Raw genomic sequence first — 13,407 nt, forward strand, 5'->3', positions numbered from 1 at the left:
CACACACACACACACACACACACACACACACACACACACACTAAATATCACATATGTGAAAGAAAAAGAGGGTGTGCCATGATCCAGAGACCTGGCAGCACTTCCTATGGTGGAAGTATTCCCTGCCCTCACAGGAGCTGGGCTGCATGGTGGCTCAGGGACTGGGGTGGGATTTTTGTAAGAAGCCACTGATTCACACATCAGTGCTTGGACAAGTTCAGATGAAAGCCCCAGGCTTCTAGTCTTTAAATGGTGGTTGACTAATGTTAATGGGAATAGTTTCAAGTTTCAGAGAATCAAATTCTCATAGGAGAAAGTTATAAATATTCCTAAATGGATTTGAGTTTGAACAGATTGTGTTCTGATGAGCTCCCCAAGATAAATTAGCTGAAAAATGAGACCCCAGATACTTAATTAAGAAAACTCTTGCTTCGTGTAATTGCCTAGACTTCTTGGTCTGGATGCTACATTGCGTCTGTCAGAGTTGATGGAAGGGGCTGCAGCATTCCTAATATTTAGCAATCTTTTCCAAAGAATAACTAATAAGCATTTATTCAACAAATATGTGTAGGTGTGCCTCTATGCTTTCAGAACAGGTTAAGCTTGAATAAGCATATTACCCGTGTGCCAGGCTCTAATCACCAGAAATTGCAGTCTGGGAAAGGGACAAAGAGTCTGTCCATTCAAGAGCAAGCTGGGGATTGGGTTAAGTATCCTAGTCCCCACCCCCCTCGTTGCCAGTCCTCAGTACTTCTGCTTTGGGGGGCACACCTATAGGTTCCTAACTCAAGTCCCCATCACTTGCCTCACCCCCAAACATTTCCTAATACAAATTGGGCATTATTAATCCAAAACTCCAAGATCCCAAGTTTACTCTTGAAACTTTGTGAGCACTGGAAGAGACACAAGTGGAAACTTCCATACCTGGTCTCTGGTGGCTCAACATAAACAAACCTTGCTTCATGCTCAAAGTTATTTGGAATCCCGTGTAATATAGTGTGTATATATAAAGAGTCTAGGAAACAAATGGATTTCTTTTTTGTATAGACCAGGGTTCTCATAACATATGTACATAAATTGTAACATATGTACATAAATCATAACATATGTACATAAATTGTTATGTACATATAAATTGTTATGTACATATAAATATCCAAAACTTAAAATTCAAAATTTATATTTTATTACATTTAATTAATTAATAACTAATTTGTAAATGTGTGTCCACGCATTTGCTCACAGACATGTTTCATAATTATGAGAGGACAGTGTGCAGGAGTTGGTTCTCCTCTCTTACTATGTAATGAGCCCCAGGGATCCCGGGATGGGACTCATCAGGGCTGTTGGCAGGTCATCTTTTCCCACTGGGCCATCTTGCTGATCTCCAAATTCAAAACTCTAAACGCTTCTGGTCCCACACATTTCCAATAAAAAAAACAGTCAACAACAGCATGTATTCTAAACCTTCGACCTAAGCCAGTCCCACTTTTAGGCTCTTCCAGGACATGTGTATGAGTTGGCTTTCCCTCGGCTCGTATGGCTGAAGCTCTCTTACAAACTGTGTGGTGAGCTATCCACTCTGGGATCTCAAACAGCCACCAATGTGTCCTTTCCTGTGTCCACCTGACACTTCTTCATGTCTCCGCAGCATGAAAATGCTGCTTAGAAGGGATGTCACCAGCGGTGTGCGAATGTCACCTTATTTCTGTATTTTCTCCCCTCCTACTTTTAAGGCAGGTTTAACAACTTACTTTCACCCTGGGATAAACTTGAAGAAAATACATTATGACAGCATCAAACTTTATGAGAGGCTGGAAGAAGAAACTGGGCAGGTAAATGCATTACGGTGACGATACAGAATGCGTGTGCTGTGCTTGCTGTGGTAGAGACAGAGGTCAAGTAAGAACCTGGGTCCATTTTAACATCATGTTCACTTCTTCAAGTGTATTATCTAGGTAACTGTTCATTTTTTTTTTAAAGGAAGAGATAATAAATAGCGCCTTTTCAGACTTTGTTTAGTAGGTTCCTATATCTATAACATTTGAAGTCAGGGCTCTCAGCAAACAGCTTGCTGAGGCCCTGACTGCCCATGCCTTCAGAAGCACACCTTAAGATCCCTCGCCTTTATTTTTATCTCTTCTCATAGTGACTGTTTCCATGGTCTAAGATCAAAGGCTCCTTAATGTTTTCATGCCCTTATCCTCACTGAGGGTCACTAAAAGCTCCCTGGAGTCTTCAGGATCAAGATCAAAGGCTCAGCAGGGTCTGGGGTTTCATTTTCCCTTGCCTTTATTTCCATTGCTCAAGTGCTTTTCTTTCCCTCAACAGCATATACTTCTAGAATGTTCAGGGTGCTCCTGCATGTCTGCTTTCTAAGTCTGTGTTGTTTATTTCCTACTTGTTCTGGCTGGATCCACCTTCCCCCTCACCCGACACAGATGGCCCACCCCTGTTACGTGTTGGTAAGCTCATGTGTGCACACTGCGCTAACACACGTGTGCCACTGTTGTTGCTTTAATAGTTGGTCTTCCCTGCAGAGTGTGAGCGGTTTGAAGGCCAGGACTGCCCTCCTGTTTGATAGCCCAGGGCTTCACCAAAAAAACAAAACAAAACAAACAAACAAACAAAAAAAAAAAAAACGGAAAGGCCTTAAGAGATGCCAAATGAGCGTCAGGTTACAATCCCTCACCACTTGGTTCTCTGCAGTTCCTCCTTCCTCTGGCTGGCCTTTTCCCTTTCTGTCCTGCCCCTTCAGTCTGCACTTGACCCCTCAGCCTCAACTGTTTGTTCCACATGCCCTACCCTTAGCTGCAGACAGACCGTTCCATCACTCCAGGGCTTTGCTTCTCTCATTCACCCAACTCCTCAGACTTGCAGTGCTGCCCAGCTTACAGAACACTGACTAAACTGCTGCTGAACGAATTATCTTTTCGTAGGATGCAAATGTCTTATGTCACGATTATGATCGCCGCCTGATAAACTTCTCTTACTCACTAGATTTTTTTTTTTTTTTCACTGCGCTAGAGAACTGTTTGAGTGCCTGAGACAATTTATTTATGTGCTTTGACTGGAATTGTTGTCACAGGTGGTGGGATTCCATCAACCAGGTAGTATCAGGCTTGCCACAACTCCTGTCAGGGTGGACGAATTTAAATACCAAATGACGAGAACCAACTGGCATGCCACGGAACAGTATATTATTGAGCCTGAAAAAATCCACGAAATGTTCCCTTTACTCAACATGAACAAGGTATTTATTTGAAGGACAATTTCACTTTGTCATCTTGAACTAAAATTATGATTAAAAAAATGTTTTAATGTTTTAATTAAAAGTAGAAATAATGGTTGGGAGGCAGAGGCAGGCGGATTTCTGAGTTCGAGGCCAGCCAGGGCTACAAAGAGAGACCCTGTCTCGAAAAACCAAAAAAAAAAAAAAAAAAAAGTAGAAATAATGGATGTATACAGTCTGTAATGTCAACATTAGATGGTAGGTATTAGACTGTGGGCAGGTCACAGTGTAGGCCGTTATCAAGGGACAACAAAACCCCTTTTTAGTGACAACTAAGGAAACATTTCTATACCTTTCCATGACCGGATCCCTCAGACTGAAGTGCTTCTACACACCAGCTGTCTGTTGGGGAATGGCAGCCTGCTATGATGACACAGATGTGGAAGTCTTTAATAAAAAAAATCTAGTAAATTGAATTAACGATTCTATGATAGTGCCAAGTAGAGTGTGTCCCAGGAACGCAAGGTTGGTTTAAAGTCTAAATGTTAATCAGTGTGATAGTCTCACAGTGATAAAGGGCAAAGAGCACAAAATAAGCTAAACAGATGCAGGAAAAGTATTTGTCAAGACTCCCTGTTCATAGTTGCTGGCAAATTCTTGCCAAATAGATGAGATCTTGTTACATCATTTGCTATGCTGCCTCTGTCAGCTCACGTCATCCCCCCTTCGTTCCCTCAGAGTCCCTAGGCTGAAGTCTTGACACAGAGGAGGCGTGCAAGAAGTCATTGTTGAATTATAAACCGAGTATACATTTTCATCAAGCACATATATGTGCACATGTATACTGAAATCTAGCACTTTCGTATCCTAGGCTACCACTCTAGCACTGCACTACAACCCCAGCTCATTTTGTGTTTCTTATTTTGAGGAAAGGTCTCCCAAAGCTTTCCAGGCTGTTCTTGAACTCATTCTGTTCCAGGCAAGTATTGAACTTGGAATCGTGCCTTAGCCTTTCTAATAGCCGGGATTACAGACCTGCACCATCAGACCCAGCTGATATCGGTTATACACTAACATATAAATATATTTACAGCATTGAATACTTAAATGTTATAACTGATATATCAACCAGAATCAGATTTGGCTTTAAACCTGAAAAACCAAAATAATAATGATAAGTCTTTTTCTCATTATTTAAGCACTTGTACTGGCTAGTCTTATGCCAACTTGACATGAGCTAAAGTCATCTGAGAGGAGGGAACCTCAATTGAGAAATGCCTGTAGGGAGGGCACAGCCCGTGGTGGGTGGTGCCACCTCTGGGCTGGTGGTCCTGGGTTCTATAAGAAAGCAGGTTAAATAGACCATGATCAGCAAGCCAGCAAGCATCACCCCTCCATGACCTCTGTATCAGCTCCTGCCTCCAGGTTCCTGTCATGCTTGAGTTCCTGTCTTGTCTTCCTTTAGTGATGAACAGTGTTATGGAAGCTTAAGCTGAAAACCCCTTTTCCTCTCCAAGTCGCTTTGGTCATGGTGGTCCATCACAGCAATAGAAACCCTGATTAAGAAAGTATTGAATAGCCACTAAGCCATCAAGGCTTCAGTGATCAAGCCACCCTCTAGATCATTATGTTGCCGGTCCAGGGGTTTGACTCTTGTGTTAGTGTTCCATATGTCAGTTGGAGACCAGCCATCACATCTGAATTTCAGACCCCAGGATGGAGAAACTAACTAAGACGGGCATACGCTAGTTATCTTCTTGGAGTGGCTCTGGAAGCTGCCATATAACCCTTTCCTTTGCACCCCATTGACTAGAACATTAGCTTTAGCCACTGACTGCAGATAATAGCTGTCAGAATATTGGAAACTACGCACTTTGTCCTTAATGGCATGGAGACCATTGCAAAGCTTTGTCAAGTGGATTCATGGTGATGAGTGACTCAGTACTCATTGCGAATCTTGCTCAGGTATGAGTATGACTTAAAGAAAAGACATGTTAACTGCTGTGGAGATGCTTTCTCTCTGTGCTGGCATCAAACCCCAGAACCCTGTGCCTGCCAGGCAAGCACTCTGCCACTCAGCTATGTATACGTCCAGCCGTTGATGCACTTTTAAAGTCTAGTTTTATTAAGCATTTGTCAGCAGGCTATATTTGCATTGAGTAATAAGCATACATTGCTTTGAATATTGCCTTTCTTATGGTTGACTTAGATTTTAGCCGGACTGTATAACCCAGGAGATGGCCACGTTGATCCTTATTCTCTGACGATGGCCCTGGCTGCTGGGGCTAGGAAATATGGGGCCCTTCTAAAGTATCCAGCACCAGTGACATCTCTGAAGCCCAGGCCAGATGGGACATGGGATGTGGAGACTCCACAAGGATCTGTGAGAGCAAATAGGATTGTGAATGCTGCAGGTAAGCCGCCAGCCCTCCCCTTCCCCTGCCTGGCTCTCTCCTCCAACCTTGCCCATCCACTACCCCGGTTTCCATTCTTTTCTGTCTAGTTGTGCCCTGACAACTTAGGCAACTTTCTCCTTTCGGGTTTTATCTTTGTTCTTTACTGGTGATACTCATGATCAAACTCCAGGGATCAGGGATCAAGGCAGCATGCTTGCCCAGCACACTTGATCCCCAGCACCTGGAAGACAGGAGCAGTGGGTTCAGAAGTTCAAGGTCCTTTCTGGTTCTGTGGGGAGTGTGGGGGTTGAATCTAGCCTGGGATACTTGATAACAAACAACAAACAAACAAGCAAGTTTGGACCTAAGTTCCACTCTTCCGATTTCTTACTATACAGCTGTTTTTAATGTTCTTTTAAAGGATGCTTGCATCTATGACTCCTAGGTCTTCTAACTCCAGGGTTGTTTCCCTTTGTGATTTCTTTATTGTTTCTATTTCCATTTTTAGATCCTGGATGTTTTTGTTCACTTCCTTCACCTGTTTGGTTGTTTTCCTTTAATAATTTAAGGGATTTTTTGTGTTTCCTCTTTAAGAGTTTCTAGCTGTTTACCTGTATTCTCCTGTATTTCTTTAAGGGAATTATTTATCCCCTTAAAGTCCTCTATAATCATCATGAGATGTGACTTTAAATCAGAGTCTTGCTTTTCTGGTGTGGTGGGGTATTCAGGTCTCGCTGTGGTGGGGGGACTGGGTTCTGATGATGCCAAGTAGCCTTGGTTTCTGTTGCTTNTGTTCTTGCCCTTGCCTCTCACCATCTGGATATCTCTGGTGTTAGCTGGTCTTGCTGTCTCTGACTGTGACTTGCCCCTCCTGCAAGCCTGTGTTTCCCTGAGAGACCAGTTCTCTCCCAGAGGAATTTGGGTATAAAGGGCTGTGGCACAGGGTTAGCTCCAGGGTACAGACGGTAACCAGAAGGGTCCTATCCCTGGCTGTTCCTTAGTTCCTGTGTCCTGATAGCTTTGGGAATATCCCTCTTGGGTCTGGAATTTGAACAGAAGTGGTGGTCTTTGCTGTGCTCACAGGTGTGTCAGCACTCCTGGGAGACCAGCTCTTTCCCGATGGTATTTGGGTGTGGAGCGCTGTGGCACAGGATCTTCTCCCATCATGGACAGAAACTGACAGAAACTGGAAGGATCCTGTCCCATGCTGCTCCTCCATTCTTGTGTCCTGAGGGCTCCGGGCTGGTCCCTCTGATCAGAAGTGGTGGTCTTCCCTGTGCTCACAGGCTTGTCAGCACTCCTGGGAGAGCCTCTCTCTCCCTGTGGTATTTGGGTAAGGCACACAGGAACAGCTCTGAGTGCTGTGTCACAGGATCTGGCACCATAAAAAGCTGTAAACTTACAATAGTACCTTTGCTATTTGGTGGGAAAAATGAAGGAGTGATTTCCAAGTCCAGTCTTCTAAGATACTGTGGACTAGAGGTTCCCAAGGAAAATGGGATGGAAGAGCAACAAACAGAGAATCCGGGGAAAGGAAGGTTCAAGGCGTCAGTTTTCTTATAGTTCTTCCATGAAACCACAAACCTGATTGATGTTAGCTTTAAAACAGAAACACTTAATTTGTAAAAATTAAATTTTTTATTAATTTATTTTAAGGGGTTGAGACACATGCTATACTGTTGCATGTAAAGTTTGGGGTACAACTTGCAGGAGTTGGTTTCTACAGTCAAAGTTTCCACATCAAAGGGCTCAAACTCTGGATATCAGGCTTGGTGGCAACCTTTACCTGCTGGGCCATCGTATCAGCCCCTTAAATTTTTAAAAAATGGACCTAGAAAAATCATTGTCTTTAATATTTAAAAGTCTACATTAGTATTTCAGATTCTTTTGAACTCATGTCTCCTATTTGAAAAGCATAAAATATTATTCTTTTAAAATATGCTTGAATGGGCTGGGCATGGTAGGGCATGCCTTTAATCCCAGCACTCTGGAGGCAGAGGCAGGCAGATCTCTGAGTTCAAGGCCAGCCTGGTCTACAGAGTGAGTTCCAGGACAGCCAGGGCTACACAGAGAAACCCTGACTCAAAAAACAAAAACAACCAACCAACCAAAAACCAAAGTAAAACCAAACCAAAACAAAACAAAAATACTTAAAACTAAAAATATTATAAGACTTGTCTAAAAAATAGAAACAATTGAATAAAAACCATGCCTTGAACCTTCCTTTCCCCTGATTCTCCTTTGCTCTTATATCCCATTTTCCTCAGGAACCTCTAGTCCACAGTATCTTAGAAGAATGAACTTGGAAATCACTCCTTCATTTTCCCCACCAAAAAGCAAAGGTTCTTTGTAAGCTTACAGCTTTTAGTGATCTCCTGAGTTCAGTCCTAAAATCATTTGGCTGCTATCATAGTGATAGCAAACACAGAGACCTCCATATCCAGTTCCTGTGGCAGACATTACTAATTGATAACTGTGCTCACTTTAGGCAAGCTTGCACCGAGAACCACTGTGCTTTGTTTCAAAATAGGGCTTCAGGACCTCCTGCAGCCATAATGTACATTTCGAGAAATAACTCTACATTTAACACATTTCCCAATCGCTTCTCTAAAATGGACAAAATTACTTACATAATAAGGTAACATTGCCATGTTTTTCTAAATCACATACTCTGACATCTAAGGCATTTCTGAAGTGCAAAGTGAGGCGATCCAAAGAGATCTGCCTGAGCCCAGGAACTAGTTATCAGATGGGGTTCTCCATGCAGCTGTGAAATTCTGAGGTTGCTGGGCTCAGGAAAGCAGTGGCAGAACGTCCTTGAAAAAGACAGTGTTGTCTGAGAAGACACCTTCTAGGGACCAATTCTAATGAGGGCCCCGCATGGAGCGGCGATCCTCCTCAAAGTGGGTACTGCTTCTCAAAGCTGCCCAGTCAACTCTACTCTGTCCACAGTCTTCTGGACGCTCTTTGCCGAGAGCTGTGTGAGCTGCTTGTTTCAGTTCTTAACTCCTGGTCCTGTTCATACTAAATCTTCAACCTGTGATCTTCCCCTCTCATTTTCTCTTCCTTTTCTCCCACTGGACAGAAGTTGCTGTTTACATAATGGTAGCCCCTGGGAAGTATGGTGGAGTGTGTGTGTACCTTCACCCCTCTCCTAGTGTATTTTTCTGCGTCACGCACAGGCGCCTTGTCTGCATGGGCAGAAAACACCTTGGACTGGGTTCGTACTGAAGAGCTAAACTTCCTAAAATAGAGATGAGCTGCAAGAAAGAATATTATTTATTAATTACACGCGGGAGAACCCAACCCTCTCCCGCATGTCCCATTGTCTCTGCTGAGTGTCCCTCTCAATGTCGCATGTCTCAATGGCTCAATGTCCCAATGGCTCGCGGTCCAATCCTCAGCGGAGCTGTGTCCAGAAGGCGGGTCCAATTGAGTAGGCGTGACGACATTGGTGGTTGGTCCGGGCGACGAGTGGGCGTTGACAGTGGGCGGTCTGTGGACGCTGTATCCAGATCCGGGGAGCAACTCTTAGCGCGTGTCTGTAAGGGGCAATACCATGCTTAGAGGGAGTTGCCAGTGGAGGCGGGCGGGACCCAACATCCTAGTACTGAGATGCTTTAATGAGATCCATTTTATGAATAAAAGCAAGCATCGTGTTAATGATTGCAGATTGAGGCAGCTGGAACATTGCCCAGAGTTGCTCGATGAGAGGAAGATGCCACAGACCTTTGGGCAAAGTCCTCAGGGTAGCTCTGGAATCCAGTAATAGAAACCAGGATGCAGACACAGAAACATAGTCACACTGTGAGAGGTGCGAAGGCTGTTTGCTGAGTCTTTGCGATCCTCATCAGGAGTGGGTGAGGACAGAGCTGTGTGAGTTTGCCGTTTTCAGTCTTGTCCAGGGCACTGGGCTCTCGGGCCAGAGACCCATGCACTGCCAAACCCGTGCCTGAGGCAAATTACCAATTTATAAACTGGGGATAATAATACTGAGCCCCCAAAGTTATTGTGGATTGTAAACAGCTAATAACATAAAATACCCAGGGCTGGAAAACAGCCAAGAAATTAGGTATAATGATAATAATTAAGATTATGATGCCCGTTTCCTTGAGGGTTTATGGCTTTGGGAAACATTAGCATCCTGTATCATGGCTTCTTGATGCTAGTCATGAGGTTATTCCTTTCTTTTGCCCCAAACCATCTAGCAAACATCTGCTAGGAAACAGCTTCCCAGAGAACGTGGCTGCCAAGCCAGGCTGAGAATTACCGTGGAACACTTCTTGGGCTTCAGAAAAATTTTAATTTAGGGAGTCTACCTGGGGGCTTGCGAGGTATATTTATTGTATGTGTTTTGTTTTGAGATGCTAAGGATTGGGCCCACAGCCTTGTATGAGCGAGGCTGGTTGTCTCAGCTAGGGTCTCTATTGCTGTGATAAAACCAAAGAGCAACTTGGGGAACAAAGGGTATATTTTAATCTTACATTTCACCTTAATAGCCCATCATGGAGGGTAGTCAGGGTGGGAACCCAGAGGCCGGAACTGAAGCAGAAACCACGTAGGAGTGTTGTCTCCTTAGAGAGCGTGTTCAGTTTGTTTTCCTGTACACTCCAGGGCCACCCTCCACAGCCACTAATTTAAAAAATGCTCCACAGGCTTGCCCACAGGACAGTTTTATGGAGACATCTTCCCAGTTGTGACTTTATCTTACAAATGACTCTGGCTTGTTAACATAAAACTAGCCAGGACTCTGAATCCCTACTTTAAAGCCTGCACTTTAAATAGTACTGTTTATGCTAGATGATTTTTTTCAAGACCCCTCCCCCCCCCTTTTTTTTTTGGCTGTGGGGTTGTTGCTGAGGACTGAGGTCACATTCACCTCACTAAGTACGGTGCCATCGAGCTATACCCTGTTGGTTCATTCAGTTATTTATTTAATTTTACATTAAGTAAGGTCAGTTGCTCAAGTGGCCTCAAACTGTATGCAATATCAGTGGCTTCAAACTTGAAATCGTTTTGCTTTCACCCCTGACTACATATGGATTACATATCCGTATCATATGGACATAGACCATATCATCATGCTAAAACATCTCCCGAGGAGCGCCTGTAGCCTGGCATGCGGACAGGAGCGTGAGCTGACCTTTCTCTTTTTTCCTCTCCTCTCTCCTCTTCCTCTTTCCTCCCCTCTCCCCTCCCCTTCTCACCCCTCTCCCCCCTGATCATTCCCCCTTCTCTTCCTTTCTTCTCCATTCTCCTCTCCTGCCGTCCCCTCTTTTCCTGGTGTATGTGTGTGTGTGTGTGTGTGTGTGTGTGTGTGTGTGTGTGTGCATGTCCCTAGTTGTGAGCAAGCAAGCTGAGGAGAGGTTTTCAGCACCTCCACCGTCTCATCTTAGCGTGCAGCAGGCTAGCTGTCTTTTAGTATCTGGAGCTTTACAAATGAGCTGGTTTCTACCATTATTCCCCAAGCCCCTTGCCTGGGCACAGGGACATGTCATAGGGACACAGCACAGTGCGGGCACACAGCATAGGCACACACTGTTTACTATGAAGTAAAGCTTTCTCGTACATGGTAAGGAAGGTGCATGATGACCTTGTTTCTAGTGGACTCATTAAACCTGCAAGGACTTTGTAAATCTTACTTAGAATTTTCCTAATATGACAAATCAGGAAGCAAGTGAATGATGCTAACACGGAGCCCAGTTTTTAATTCAGAAAGAGTTGCTGCCTTTTGCCTGTTGCAGTGTACCAGAGTAGGAGACCTCCATTGTCACAGTGTGTGAGCCGTCTAGAAGAAGTGATCTTGGTCCTGAACCAGCCTGCCTTTGTTCTAGCCTCATTCCTACCAATTGCTGTACCTGTGTTTAATTATCTGGCATGCGTGGTGGTGGTGGTGGTGGTGGTGGTGGTGGTGGTGGTGGTGGTGGTGGTGCGTCTGGCCCCAGAACAGGGAGGGCCTCAGGCACTCAGGGTAAATGCTCTACCACTGAGGTGCATGCCTATCCCTGTCATCTTGTAAACAGCCGTCATTTCCGATGCTCGTTTTTTATTGGCCCTCCAGTAGCATTGCAGGTGGAGATGAGTGTTTGTTTGTTTGTTTGTTTTTCCTTTTAGGATGATTTTTTTTTTCTGTGCCTGACTCTCCCCCTTTGACCTTGGTTGCTAGGAGCTTTAGCAGGAGTTGATGTATAATCTTGGCTAGACTTAGACCAATTCAATGAACAGAAAAGGAGGCTTCTCAAATGCCAACATCAAAGGGCAAATGGGATTTAAGGCGGTACAGTTAGACAGGATGTGGGCAAACATGTGTACTTCGTTTCTATGATAAAATGCATTAATAAGCAAGGTGCTAGACTCAGAAATTCGTAATTATGTTTGAATAGGACAGAATTTATTTTGCTTCAATTTATGTTTTTAATAGAAACGACTGGATCAGGGGTACTGCAGTAGTTTGAATTGCTTGGCTAAATAATGTGACTTTAGAGCTAAAAACTGTCCTAGTATGTACAACGACAATAGATGACTTGGCTATGTTTTCCTACAAAGAAAATCCTGACACTGGTAATTTGTACCTTTCTACAGGCAGCAATACATTAAGTCTCTAAATTATTAAAGACCAGCAAGTGTCTCTGATGCCCACAGGCTGGAGTTCAAGTTTACAGACGGGGAGCCAGCGGGGGGTGATTACTCAAGCAAGAGTAACCTGACACACCAGGGCAGCACAACAGAGCACTTAGGTGGTGTTTGCTTAGATGGAAAAAATGCTGGCTGCCCAGGGATCCTGGCTACTCAGGGATGCTGGCTGCTCAGGGATGCTGGCTGCCCAGGGATGCAGGCTACTCAGGGATGCTGGCTGCCCCAGGATGCTGGCTGCTCAGGGATGCTGGCTGCCCAGGGATGCTGGCTGCCCAGGGATGCAGGCTACTCAGGGATGCTGGCTGCCTGGGGACACTAGCTGCCCCAGGGATGCTGGCTACTCAGGGATGCTGGCTGCCCAGGGATGCTGGCTACTCAGGGATGCTGGCTGCTCAGGGATGCTGGCTGCCCAGGGATGCTGGCTGCCCAGGGATGCTGGCTACTCAGGGATGCTGGCTGCCCAGGGATGCTGGCTGCTTAGAGAACCTGGTCTGCTTCCCAGCTAACTCACAGGTATCTCTGTACCTAGCCTTGATCTATATAGTGACAGGGATCTCAGAACCCCTTGCCAGATCTTTTTAAAAGCAGAAACAAAAACAGCAGAAAATTTAGAATACAATCTAAAAGCAGTAACTGAGAGCGTTTGCCAGTCCTTTGATAATTACTCAAAACTACTATGAAACAAGCTGCTCAGAAGTCCCTTCCTAGGAACAATTTACAGATGGATAAGCAGACCATACCTTTGTCCAAAAACAAAACAACAAAAAAATTACATTGGCCATTTTATATCCTAAAATACCTGTTTATGGGTAATACTGTGGTGTTTATTTTAAATAAGGTCTTGCTAGTTGGGTGTGGTGACTCATGTCTGTAGTCCTTCACTGGGGGAAAGTGGAGGCTAGAAGTTCAGAAGTTCAGTGCCAGCCTGGGCTACATGTGTTTGAGGCCAGTTCTGGCTACATGTAACCTCATGCCAAAAAAGAAAAAAAAAAAAAAAAAAAAAAGAGCGACAGTAAGAGCAAGGAGCGAGGAGCAAAAGCGAGAGTGAAGCGGGCGTGGTGGCGCATGCCTTAATCCCAGCACTTGGGAGGCAGAGGCAGGCGGATTTCTGAGTTCGAGGCCAGCCTGGTCTACAGAGTGAGT

At 44.6% G+C, this 13,407-nt stretch overlaps 1 protein-coding gene across 1 annotated transcript in view; it reads left to right on the top strand.

Annotated features, from left to right (window-relative positions):
- The window catches only part of Dmgdh (dimethylglycine dehydrogenase), a 78,230-nt gene that overhangs the window by 12,597 nt on the left and 52,226 nt on the right, over nucleotides 1-13,407 (top strand). The window contains exons 4-6 of the mRNA XM_021208546.2: nucleotides 1,737-1,835; nucleotides 3,089-3,253; nucleotides 5,442-5,646. Coding sequence (XP_021064205.2) covers nucleotides 1,737-1,835; nucleotides 3,089-3,253; nucleotides 5,442-5,646 — 469 coding nt within the window. The remainder of the gene's footprint in view (nucleotides 1-1,736; nucleotides 1,836-3,088; nucleotides 3,254-5,441; nucleotides 5,647-13,407) is intronic.

The sequence above is a fragment of the Mus pahari genome, chromosome 11, assembly GCF_900095145.1.
Source record: "Mus pahari chromosome 11, PAHARI_EIJ_v1.1, whole genome shotgun sequence".
Lineage (NCBI taxonomy): Eukaryota > Metazoa > Chordata > Mammalia > Rodentia > Muridae > Mus > Mus pahari.